Below are 12739 nucleotides of genomic sequence, written 5' to 3'. Positions count from 1 at the left end.
GTCCAGGATGGAGCTGGAAGGGAGCTGACTTCTTTTGTGCATGGGGGGCGGGGGCTGAAGGGTAAATATGTGAGATTTCTCATCATGGGGTTAACTTAGGTGTTGCCAAAACCACTCAGGAGAAAAATTTATATACAGGATTTCTTCTTATTTGGGAGGCTTGGAATAATCCTCAAGTATGTGCCTGTCATTGTATTTTAACATGGGTTTTGCAAGATAACTTTCGTCTTAAATTGTTTGTGACTCTTATACTCTGTATTTGGGGTACACTGATGATCATTGTGTGTATGTGTATAAATTAAGAAGAGCCCTGCTGTGTCAAGCCAAAATCCAACAGTCTCTGTAGTATGTATATCCTCCCATTCCCTCAGAGCAGCACACATTTTATCCTCATTTTATATCCAGCACATCCTCATTTTATCCTCACGACAACTCTGTAGGATAGGTTAGATTGAGAGTGAGTGATTGGCCCAAAGTCACCCAGCAAGTTCCAAGGAAGACTGGGATTTGAGGCATGGCCTCCCAAATCTAGTCTGGTACTCTAACTACTAGGTAAAGGTAGTCCCCTGTGCGAGCACTGGGTCATTCCTGACCCATGGGGTGACGTCACATCCCGACGTTTACTAGGCAGACTATGTTTACGGGATGGTTTGCCATCGCCTTCCCCAGTAGTCTACACTTTACACCCAGCAAGCTGGGTACTCATTTTACCGACCTTGGAAGGATGGAAGGCTGAGTCAACCTTGAGGCTGCTACCTAAAACCAACTTCCGTTGGGATCGAACTCAGATCATGAGCAGAACTTTTGACTGCAGTGCTGCAGCTTAACACTCTGCGCCACAGGGTTCTTACTCTAACTACTATAGTACTTTAAAGACTAACAAAATTTCTGGCGAGGTATGAGCTTTTGTGAGCAACAGCTCCCTTCTTCTGCTCACTTCTGGCTCTTTTCTACTGCTACGGACAGACCAGCACAGCTACCCATTGTGATCTACTATAGTGTTGTAGTATTCAGCCTTCAAGAACTGTGAGCCTCTTTTGCCTCACGAGCAAGGCATGGAGGTGATGGTCCTTCTGACTGTTGTCAGTACAGTACGCCCTCACCATCTGTGGATTCATGACTCGCAATTTAACTTATTCACAGTCTGGCCACATGACATAGCTCTGTCTTTTTTAATCCCCAAAATGACATTTTTCATGCAAGTGTGGTTGTTTTGCTACTGGGCGGCAGAGGCCGAGAGCTGCGCAGGGCTCACCGGAAACATTGTCGTTGGTGACAGTGCGGGGGTGGGAGAATCCTTGGAATTCGGAAGCTGTGTAGCTCTCAGTTTCTGCTGCTTGCAAGGGGGGGGAGAGAAGTCTTGGAGGTCGGGAGCCGTGCAGGGGTTGCTGGCAGCAATGGGGGGAAGCCTTGGTTGGCCCAGCAGCCGAGGCTGGGAGCCACACTGGGGTCGGTGGCGGCAGCAATTGTGGGGGAGAAATAAAAGTTAGAGGGGGAACAGTCCCCCCCTCACGAGTATCGTTGGTCCCCAGTTGTCTTATTTTTGTTTGTCACTTATCCTTCAGGAAGTTATCTGATCCTCACCCCAGGGTGTCTGTACAGCACTTAGCAGCCCTTCTAAGTAATGTAAGCTTTGGGCTCGGACTTGCGCCTTGGTACATCAGTAGACACTTGGGTCACCCTGAGAAATCTTGGCCTGCCCATGCTTTGACATCAGAAATATTAATTCATTAGGGCTGGTTTGATTAGTCTGGTTGGCAAAAAGGTTGCCAGCCAACATGAGAGGACAAGTGAGTAAGTAACCTTGGCAGCGCTCTCCGTCTCTTTCTCGGAGCCGTCGCAGAGTAAATCAGGGTCGGAGATGCCTTTGGCTTGACTTGTGGGGCACTGACAGTCTTTTTAAATGGGGGAGTGCTCTTTTTGGCCTGATGTTCCCCTTTGCTCGGGTGGTAACAGATGTGTTTGATCGCAGATACTGATCCTCAAGAGCTTCTTCACTCTGAGCTCCAGAAGTTGCAAGAAAAGCCACACTGATGGTTGATTGTCACATTCCAGGGAATGAGGTGGTAAAATGCTGAGGTGGTAGAAAGGACCATGCCACATTCAACTGTAGGTGGAGGGGCTGTGGCTTAGTGGTGGAGCATCTGCTTGGCATGCAGAAGTTCCCAGGTTCAACCCTGGCATCTCCAGTTAAAAAGGCTCAGGTGATTGGTAATGTGAAAGACCTCCACCTGGGGCCCTGGAGAGCCGTTTCCACTCTGTCAACATTGACCTTGAAGGGCCAATTGTCTGATTCAGTATAAGGCAGCTTCATGCGTTCACATTTGTGATTGCAGTTTGGAAAGCTCTTATATGTTTTGAGCTCCGTGCACATAGAAAGCTAGTACAGCAAGCAAAGAGCAGGGGGTAGAAGCTTTCTCCCTGCTGTGCTGGTTTTCTAGTTGCATGGAGGGTTTTTTTTTATGCAATAGGAATGCAAATAGGAATGCAGAACTGGAATCTGCCACTGGCAATCCAGAGTGGTGCCATCTAATTCTGCCACCTCAGTTTTCTACCACCTCATTCTCCTCATGTGTGTTAGACTTTAGTCTGCCCCATATGAACAGTTCTTTCCAGGGCTGGGGAAAAAATCAGAACTCTGCTGTCTCAAACTCTTGTCACAAAGAGCTGAGTTAATAAGCCTGCGTACATTGTGTGTGTAATTATTTTATTTAAAGTACATCGTAATCTCAACTAAACCCCTCTGAATTTAAGAGTGTTCAGGTTTTCCGAAGCTTCTGAGAATTCACCATTCGTTGTCCACTCACTTTCATCCATAAGGACTAGAAACATACCTTTTAAAAAAGGAAACTGAGAGCTTTAGGATGTTGAATTATATGCCCCAGTCTCAGATGCCTTCAGCACTATTTTACTGTCACTTTTATTACAATGAGAGATTGAATTCTGTTGGTTGTATCTATGGCTTTGTTATTGTTTTTACCATTGGTTGGTTTTTCGTTTGTTTTATTTTCGTTCTGGTTATCTTTGTTTTTGCTGATTATTGTCTTGCTGTTGTAACTAGTTGTTGTTTTTTGGGAAACTTCCTTGAAAGGAAAAAGTGTTCAGACAAGTATGGGATATAAATCTCTTTAATTAAATATGGCAGCCCTTCTGGGTGTTTCCCTTCCTAAAAGGGAGCAGGGGACCTGTTGCGTGGTTGCCCCAGCACCAAGGAAATTGATCTCACTTCCCAGTAGTCATCGGGAGGTGAAATGTGCTTGAGTATCTAAGTCTTTAATAGTCTAGGTCATTCATCCAAAGAGTCTGCAGCTTGTAGGCCAAGAGGAACAGTGTGTAACCCCCCGCCCCCCATCCACACCAAGAAATGAATGGGAAATTCTTCCCCAGAACTAGAGCCAGAAGCTGTGATGCTTCCTGGGCAGACAGTCCTGCCTCAGGGTAATTACCAAAGAGATCTGGGTGGTCACACATCGGAACCATTTACATCTGCACGTCTGTCTTGAAGGTTCAAGAGCGTAACGTGGGTAATATAGTGGGCATTAAATGCTTGGGATGCTCTCCCCCTGATCCACAGCCCCTGCCAAGGAGATGCTCTCCCCCTGATCCACAGCCCCTCCCAAGGAGATGCTCTCCCCCTGATCCACAGCCCCTGCCAAGGAGATGCTCTCCCCCTGATCCACAGCCCCTGCCGAGACGCTCTATCAAAGCGATCCAGCGGGGAGGGGCTGGCGGGGGGCCCTCTGGCAGCCGCTCGGGAAGCGCGTGCCAGCCGGGGGTTCAAGCGGGGAGGGGCTTGGCAGGGGGCCCTTTGGCGCCAGCCAGGAGATCCAGCGAGGAGGGGATGGCCAGGGGAGCCTTCGGCGGCCGCGCAGGAAGTTAACTCCCGCAGGAGGTTTAAGCAGGGGAGGCTTGGCAGGGGCCCCTCCGGCTGCCACGCGGGAAGTGCGTGCCAGCTGGGTGATCCAGCGGGGAGGGGGTGCTCGGGAAGCGCACGCCAGATGAAGGTTCAAGCGGGAAGGGGCTTGGCAGGGGGCCCTCCGCAGGTGGGCCGGGGGCCGGATGAAATGATCCCGCGGGCCGGAGGTTCCCCACCCCTGACCTAAGGGTTTTTCCCTCCTTGTCGAGTTTAATGCGGATTGCAGTCATTGACCTTTGAAACCTTTTTTGCTATTGGTTGTAAGATCTCCAGTTTAATGACGCTGAAATGAAACCTTACTAGCCATTGGCTCAGCAACCGAGGTATTGTGGAATGTTTAGAAACATTCCAACTGCTCAGAAAACAAAACATAAATAAAACGCCTGCATGCTTACCATGAAGGGCTGGAAGTGGAAAGGGGTGGAGAAAGGGAAGGGGCAGGGTTGTCTGCTTATCTAAGAGGCATGTGAATGGAGTGCAGGTGTAGTATGAACAAATGTGTGGGAGTGAATGGCTGAGAAAAGCAGTAGATATGAAAAAAGCATCTGTAAATGTTTACAGGTCTCACTTTGTAAAATTGGGGCAGAGGGGTGCGTATAGATGTAAAATATGATTCTGTTACTTTTAATCTCTTTGCTCTGCCTGATCTTTGAGTGAAGTACATCCTCCTGTACTTTAGGAGGTAGTTGTATATCACAATTCATGTGTAATCTGGGATTTTTTACAGTGCCAATAGTCCTCTAGTTATGCATCGTCTCCCCCAATTTTTGTGTTAACAAGAATGGGAGAGACGATGAATAACCAGAGGACTATTGGCACTGTCAAAAATCCCAGCCTCAGCTTCCTTTCATGCCTAATCTACTGCTTGTAGAGAAGACAGACCCATACCGAGGCATACATAGAGCCAACGTGGTCCAGTGGTTAAGAGTGGGGGACTCTAATCTGGAGAACCGGTTTGATTCCCTACTCCACATGAGTGACTGACTCTAATCTGGTGAACAGGGTTGGTTTTGCCATACTCCTCCACATGAAGCCAGCTGGGTGACCTTGGGCTGGTCACAGCTTTCTTAGGCTCTCTCAGCCCCAACTACTTCATAGGGTGTCTGTTGTGGGGAGGGGAAAGGAAGGTGATTGTAGGCTGGTTTGATTCTTCCTTAAGTGGTGGAGAAAGTTGGCATATACAAACCAGCTCTTCTTGTTCTTCTTTTTGCACCAAAGCCATGGTGCCCTGAAGAACTTTGCCTTCTCTTTCTCTTGATGTCTGTCATGTGTAGGGTTGCCAGGTCCCTCTTCGCCACCGGCAGGAAGTTTTGGGGGTGGAGCCTTAGGAGGGCAGGGTTTGGGGAGGGGAGGGACTTCGATGCTTATAGCCCAGTTGCCAAAGTGGCCATTTTCTCCAGGGGTACTGATCTCTATCAGCTGGAGATCAGTTGTAATAGCAGGAGATCCTCCAGCTAGTACATGGAGGCTGGAAACCCTAGTCATGTGGATGGGCAGTTAGGTGGTCCCCAGTATTCATCTGAACATGGTGCCTATACCTTCTCTGCTCTCAGTTTTGAGGCAGAGCCTTCCATTGTAGAATTTTGTGATGTCTGTGACGTCCCTAATCTGAAATTAGATTTTGGGGGTAGATATTGGTAGTTTTGAGGCTAGCTGAAGACTCGCAGAGAGGTAGCTTTTCTCAGAAATGTAGCCGTCTTGATGACAGGAACCACAGCTCCTCCTCGCCTTCGTTGTCTGGGAACTTTTGTCCACCGCAAATTATCTCAATCTTAATTACAGCAGAGGTAAACTCATTTCCTATTGGGGATTGTTTCTGTGTTATCAGCAAGGCTAAGAAGAGGAGCAGAGGCCTCAATTTATTAACAACTGCTTTGTCTTCCATTTTGCTATTCCAGGGGCCACGTTAAGCATGAGACCTGCCCCCGTTCCAGTAGAAGAACCAGAATGGAGGCAGACCCCTCCTCCGGTCACGGCTACCTCTGGGACCTTCCGGCTACGGCGGGGCAGTCGGTTTACCTGGCGGAAAGAGTGCTTGGCTGTCATGGAAAGGTATGTGAATGCCCAGGGCTTGATGAATTAAGTCTGAGGGTAGCTCAAAGTCCGACCATCTTCTAGACCGTAAACAGGCATGTTCTCCCTTGTTCCCTATATTGTTGAAGCCAAAAGGTTCTTTCCCCCCTTATGAATACATTATGGGAAGGCAATGGCACCAATGAGACAGGAATGCAGTGACTTGGAATGAGCCCTCAATAGCATTGTTCTGTCCTGTGTTGTCTGGGCAGATATAGAGGCAGAGCTAAACCAGGTTTGTTTCAGTGCCTGGATCCAGGTTTAGCAGCTCTCCATTGGTGGCGAAGGGGCCGTTAAGGGACTGTTGGACAGAAGGTTTAGCTTGGGATTGTAAGTAACTATCATGGGTCGAATGCTGTGATCAGTTCTGCTAATGGCAACACTCCCCCTGCCTGGTGCTAGGATCCCAAAGTCAAGGGTAAGGCTCCTTGCACTGGGGGGAAGTGTCCATGTTAGTAGGACAGATCTGCAGCACCCAACACAGTAGCTGTCTTGTAACTTCTCTCCAGGCAGGATGCTGCTGCAATTGTCTTGTTTGTGAGCTTCCTAGAGGCACCTTGTTGGCCACTGTGTGAACAGACTGCTGGAGTTGATGGGCCTTGGTCTGATCCAGCATGGCTTTTCTTATGTTCTTACCTTGACCTGAGAAGCCCCAGGCTAGCCTCATCTCATCAGATCTCAGAAGCTAAGCTGGGCAGCCTTGGCTAGTATTTGGATGGGAGCCCTCCAAGGAATATGAGGGTCATGACGTGGAGGCAGGCAATTGCAAACCACCTCTGAACGTCTCTTGCTTTGAAAACCCCACCTGGTCACCGTAAATGAGCTGTGACTTGATGGCAAATAAACAACAACTCCAAACTTCTCAGCTGGGGTCTCTCCTCAGTATTGGGTCACTCCTAGGACCCATTTATTCAGCTTGCTGGATGAGTACTGTAGGTTTCAGAATCTGTAGCCATTTATAATTTAATCCTCCTTCGTCTGCTCTTTTTTTCTTTCTTTTTTTGGAATTTTTCCCAGTACACTTTGTTGGTTGGGAAGGTTTTTGGTTTTGGATAATAGCTTCAGTAGCTCTCCTCTCCTCCTTCCCCCTCCCTGCTTCTTAAAATTTCTTTTGGAATATTTACGATCTGAAGGTTAAAGAGAAGCAGCAGCAGCAGCTCCCGCAACTCAGTGTCTATATTTAAACTGCAGACTGGGTGTGGTCCAGATCACTGCAGTGTGAGCTCCTTTGCCCTACTGACAGCTGTGGCATCCTCCCCCTTGACCTGCGGGGACATCCCCTGCCCTGCCACCTCGCCTCTGCTTTGCAGAACAGGCTAACTCCCCACCACCACCACCAAGTGGGGCGACAGCTCAGGAGTAGAGCTCAGGCTGCTATAGGTGCTGCTTCAGCCATAAACTGAGTTTTAGTCTCGGAAGCCGATCCATTTGCTCCCGTCGATAGCCTGTCTGATGCCAAAGGCTTGGAGTGAGTAACAAAAGACCCCAAAAAAATAGGAAGTAATAACATCTAGAATTACCAGCACTCCTGTTGGGCGTTTGCAGTGCTTCACACGCTAATCATCCGATAATCTGATCTCAGTGATTTCCCCCCCATCTTGAGGGAAACCCCCCCTTCCGTCTTGATTTAGCTGCTGAGGAACCCCCTTCATTATTTTTTTTAATTTATTTAAAGCATTTCTATGCCGCCTTGCCACCCAGATATGGTTTCCAAGGCAGCAGCCATCCAAACGTTAAAACATGTAAAATATTAAAATATTTATACAATTCAATAAAGACATATAAACATGCAAACACAACATCAAGGGAGGTAATAAGGGTTGCAGGTCTGCTGTGGCAACTCTTCATCTTGCCAGAGGATGGGGAGAAAGGTTGTAGGTGACCTGCTATGTTCCTGGCCTATTGGGCCTTGTTATCATCCCACACGAATGTCCCCTAAAATCACCCCTCATGCTCTTCTGCAGCCGTACATTTTGGGTGATGTTCAGTCGTGGTGGGCAATCTTCCTTTTTAAGCAAGCTAGTCTGCCATTACCAGTCTTTTCTTTGAGAAGCCCCTGAAGAACTTTCTAGCAAGTCCAGGGTTCCCCAAAGCTCAGTTTGAAAAATCATAACCTTACAACCATTAGGTCAGTATTTTTTTTTTCATTCCCATATTGTTGCTGGCAAGACTGAGGCAGAGAGAACGGAGGTTTACCCTAAGGGTGCTACAGTGAGATTTGATTTCACATTCTTTTTCTGTGGTTACTACAGAAAAAGTATGATGATTTGCGGGGTTATAAATGCTGGAGAGTTTGATTGGACAGGCATTTATAGAATGTTTGGTTTCTCCTCTGGGAGTCACCATCATCTTTATCAAACAAGATAATCTCAATGGATTACGGTGGGTAATTAGTTACATGCTCTAGATCTTGAGAGAGAACAGCCATTATCTGCCTAGCATTAATTACAGCATTCTATTACTTTTCTGGTTTGAAAGCAACCGGCTTTAAAACTTGAACTTGCATCTTGGCTAGTGTGCAGAATGCAGTTTAAAAATCATTTTCTTACACCCTCCATCCGCTATCGGATGACCAGTCGGTTAGCTGGTTCTCCACTAGTTTGCAACTGCTTGGATTTGCAAGGCAGTATCCTTGGGAGTTGTGTCAGTTTGGTTAAACTCCATTTCATTCTCACAACAACCTTGTGATGTAGGTTAGGCTGAGAGAGCTGGCCTAACATCACGTACGGTGCAATCCAAAGCAGAGTTACATTGTTCTAAGCCTGTTGACTGTGGTTGATTTAGAAGGGTGTAACTCTGTTTAGGATTGCACTGCCAGTGAGTTTCATGGCAGAGGAGGGATTTGAACCCAGACCTTCCCAATCCTTCATCTGCCATGACTAAGGGCTTGCTGGAGTTTGAACATGGGACTTCCTCTTGACCTAAGGAGATGGTAGGCAATGGTGTTTGGTGTTTCAAGCTCGGTTCATAAGGGATTTTTGCCACGTCGACATTATAAGATGGTCAACTCGCTACCCCCCCCTTCCAGGTTCTCTCACTGCCCTACAGAGAGACCTGACTTCCTCTTTGGAAACAACAGGATGTCCTGGCTTAACTTAATGGAAATAATGCTCCTTCTGAAAAGTATACTCCCACACACAAAATAATATGTGAGGAATATCACAGCAGTAAGGGACATCGTACCAAATGCTTCTTTTTGCCTTGGTTCCAGTGAGCCAACTTTATGGGTTTGCCAGCACTGCTCTACAGTACAAACCGGAAGGTCCCTATCCAGAAGTCTACTCAGAAGTGTTCCATTAAATTCAATGGGCTTACTTCCCAGAAAGGGTTATTGGGATTGCAGCCTATATTAGACAGCACAGAGTTAGAAGAGTGAATAGCAATGGAGAAGATGCGGGCGGGGGGGATAGCAGTGGGAGACAGAGGTAGAATAAGACTTGAAAGACTGAGAAATGGCATTTGCTGAAAAGGGTCAGTGGAGCTACTGGTTGCCTGCGATCAAGAATGCCTCTGTATGGATTAGAAACATGCCTGGTTTAACAAACAAAAAAAGAGATTAAAAATTAAATTGTGGGGATTGTACATGGGATTTGGCGCATGCAAAATTGACTATGCACCTACCTTGGCATGGGGCACAACTCACTTTATCTGAGATAAATTAAGCTTTATATAGCAGCAACTTTTTTGTCCAGGGACAGAAGATTATCGCTCTACGGCCATAACCCAAGACGCATTTTCTTGCCGCTCCACTCACATTATCCCTGATGGTGCAGATTTTTCAGAGTCGGCAATATTTCTAGGCCCCGGCAGCATCATTGCAATGAAACCTCTTCAAGGATATTTCAATCTTTTTACCATTCCCGCACATTCTCTCCCCCACCCGCCGGCCACTTTTCATTTTAATCCTTTACTGTCACTCTGCACAAAAGAGATCATTTGATTCCCTCCCCGATCAGCCATTTCTGTGCTGATGGCTGCCTTTTGTCTAGAAGGCACGATTGCGTCTGCTGGAGGTTTATCCCAGGGCCTCCGCAATGATTCACTTTTGTTCTTCATTTCCTTCCTTTGTGCTTTTTCAAATCATTCTGAGCACATCAGTCATTGAAATGGTGTTGGGGAGTGAGGATGACTTCCGCCTTTATAGGAACGATGTGATCTGCCTGTGGCTGGTGAGCCCCGTTCCTTCCCTGCCGTTCCTGGCATGGCTGGAATGTGGGGTAGTATTGTTGCAGTGGAATGTTGTCAAACAGTACATTTTCAGTGAGGGATGCGAAAGGTCAGCTTGGCTGCAAAAATCTGCACATAGTGTGGGGGCTGTGGCAGTTTTGGCTGGATAGAGGTGATGGTGCCAAGCAGGAAGAAGGGGAAGCGAACCATGAAGCTGTCAAATGGCTGAAGAGAAGGAGACAGTTAGCTGTGAGACAAGAAGTAAGCACCTGAGGGAAAAATGGGTGGAGGAAGTAGCAGGAAAGTGCAGAGGAGGCGTGAAACAGGAACAGGTGAGCAAGAGAAATAGAAAACCTCACTTGGAGCCAAGGGGCAAGAGAGGATACATAGATTTGGATCCCATGGAGAGTTTTATGGATGGATGAAGGTCAATTTTTGCTGGTTCCCCTCACATTCACTGCTGCTGACCCTGCCTCCCCTTCAGGCTGTTCCTGGGGGGGGGGGGATATTTTGGGCTGCTGGAGGTGGGAGGCTGGAAAGTCCACCCCACAGACTGAAATCCCTTCTGTCCAGTGAGTGCAAGCCGTGCTTGTAGAAAGGCAAGGGAGGCGGGAAGCAAAGTGAGGCAAAATGTGAGGAGCATGGAGTGCTCCTATCGATAGATAGCGAAGGAGTTGGCCCATCTCACTGCCTCGAAGAGTTTGCGTTTGTAGTGCTGCATCAGACATGATCGGAAACTCAAGATCCATCTTTTCTTAGAATCATAGAGTTGGAAGGGTCCACCAGGGTCATCTAATCCAACCCCCTGCACAATGCTGGAAATTCACAACTCACTCCCCCCCACACCCCCAGTGACCCCTACTCCATGCCCAGAGATGGCCAAGATGCCCTCCCTCTCATGATCTCCCTGAGGTCATAGAATCAGCATTGCTGACAGATGGCCTTCTAGCCTCTGCTTAAAAACCTCCAGGGAAGGAGAGCTTACCACCTCCCGAGGAAGCCTGTTCCACTGAGGAACCACTCTAAGAACCCCATCAGCCTATTCTTATGGTGTTGGTCGGCTCTTGCCTACTTTTGATCGAAGTGGTCTGTGGGTTTGCCTGCCCTTCCCCTCCTCCCTTCTGGCATGGGGGACCCCCAGAGCTCACCCTGGTTAACGTTATGTTTGCGCCAGTGTCTTTGCTAGCTGTAGTTTAACGCCATTCCACATTTTGTGACATGGTTAATAGCAGGTCTGCCATCCAGGCTAACAACCGTTTGGGCTCCCAGCGATTAAGGTTTACCTTTGGTGAAGCTGTCATCTTCAGCATTGTTAGCTCTGGAGCTGAAGGGGATGGAGAGTGGGGGGTTATCTGGGGGGGGGGGATAGAAGCAAACAAGCTCACCCATGAGTCTACCTTTTCAAACCCTGGTTAGAAAAATGGGCAACTGTGTCTTCTCTAGGTCTCAGTAGAACACAGATATCCCTCTCTTCTGGCCAAAGAGAGAACGCTGCATCATACATTCCAAGGTGATGCATTTGTCCTTCAGAATTTCCCATGAGGTTTTGTTTTGGTTTGTGGGGTGGGGTGGGGTTTGAAAATAACTTTGTTTTGTTTTTCTGCAGCTACTTCAACGAGAATCAATATCCTGATGAAGCCAAGAGGGAAGAAATTGCAAATGCCTGTAATGCAGTGATTCAAAAGCCAGGTACAGAAGCAGGCTGGAAGCCTTTTCAGAAGGGCTTGCAAATGGGTTTGTCCCATACGTTTAGCGATCTCTTGCACTCATCTGGCTGACGGCTACATTTTCCTTCCGCAGGGTCCCGGTTTTTTTTGTTTGTTGGGGGAGGAGTACAGGAGCAAGAGATTGACCCTGACCTGTGACAAGAATAAAAGCAAAATATCTTTAAGAGGAAGCAGCAAGGCTAGTTTGATTTGTAAAAAAGGCCCCAGATGTTCTGAGTGTTTACAGTTCATATACTCCTATGTACAGGAGCTCTAGCTCTGTGGTAGAGCCCATGCTTTGTGTGCCAAAAGTCTCATGTTCAATCCCTTCCATCTCTCATTTGAAAAAAAAATTCAGGCAGCCGGAGTTGGGTAGGATTGCCCGAGTCCTTCATGCACCACTGCCGGTTAGAGTATTTGGCTAGAGGAACGGCCTGACACGAGCAAGTGTCCTTCATGTGTTCCTATATTCTTCATTTTTGTTATTAAAGCAAAATCTCTGCTGAACACAAGATCCTAAAAAAGCGATGCTCTCGGGTTTTCATTGCAAAGCATCCAAGTTTTCAGCATGCACTGAGAATTAAGCCACACCCCTTCATCTGCATGGCTCCACCCTTGGGTCTGTTTCTTGGTCACAACAGCTGTAATGAAGTGTTAGGATCTGGTGCACATACAGGACATATCCCTCTGTTTACCAGGCTAGCTCCTGTGCGGATGACAAAATCTGTACCACGGGGCCAGGTAGGGGCCTCTGCATACTTGATGGCCTCCTCAGGTATGCAGAAAAACATGATTTGGTAAAGTAACCCGAAAGGGGGAAACATCCTGAAAATGGGTTTGTCCCAAGAAGGCACCTCACTGTCAGTCAAACCACAAA

General features: G+C 47.6%; 1 protein-coding gene across 8 annotated transcripts in view; it reads left to right on the top strand.

Moving 5' to 3' along the window:
* Window positions 1–12739, top strand: part of HMBOX1 (homeobox containing 1) — a 101361-nt gene that overhangs the window by 72951 nt on the left and 15671 nt on the right. For all 8 annotated transcript variants that reach the window (XR_008933419.1, XR_008933418.1, XR_008933417.1 and 5 more), the window contains exons 6-7: window positions 5815–5968; window positions 11763–11845. Coding sequence is in view for 5 of the 8 variants with exons in the window: in XM_056853951.1 (XP_056709929.1) it covers window positions 5815–5968; window positions 11763–11845 (237 nt within the window). In the remaining 3 variants the exon portion in view is untranslated. The remainder of the gene's footprint in view (window positions 1–5814; window positions 5969–11762; window positions 11846–12739) is intronic.

Source organism: Euleptes europaea, chromosome 7 (assembly GCF_029931775.1).
Source record: "Euleptes europaea isolate rEulEur1 chromosome 7, rEulEur1.hap1, whole genome shotgun sequence".
NCBI lineage: Eukaryota > Metazoa > Chordata > Lepidosauria > Squamata > Sphaerodactylidae > Euleptes > Euleptes europaea.
This window is presented reverse-complemented; position numbering and strand designations above follow the sequence as displayed.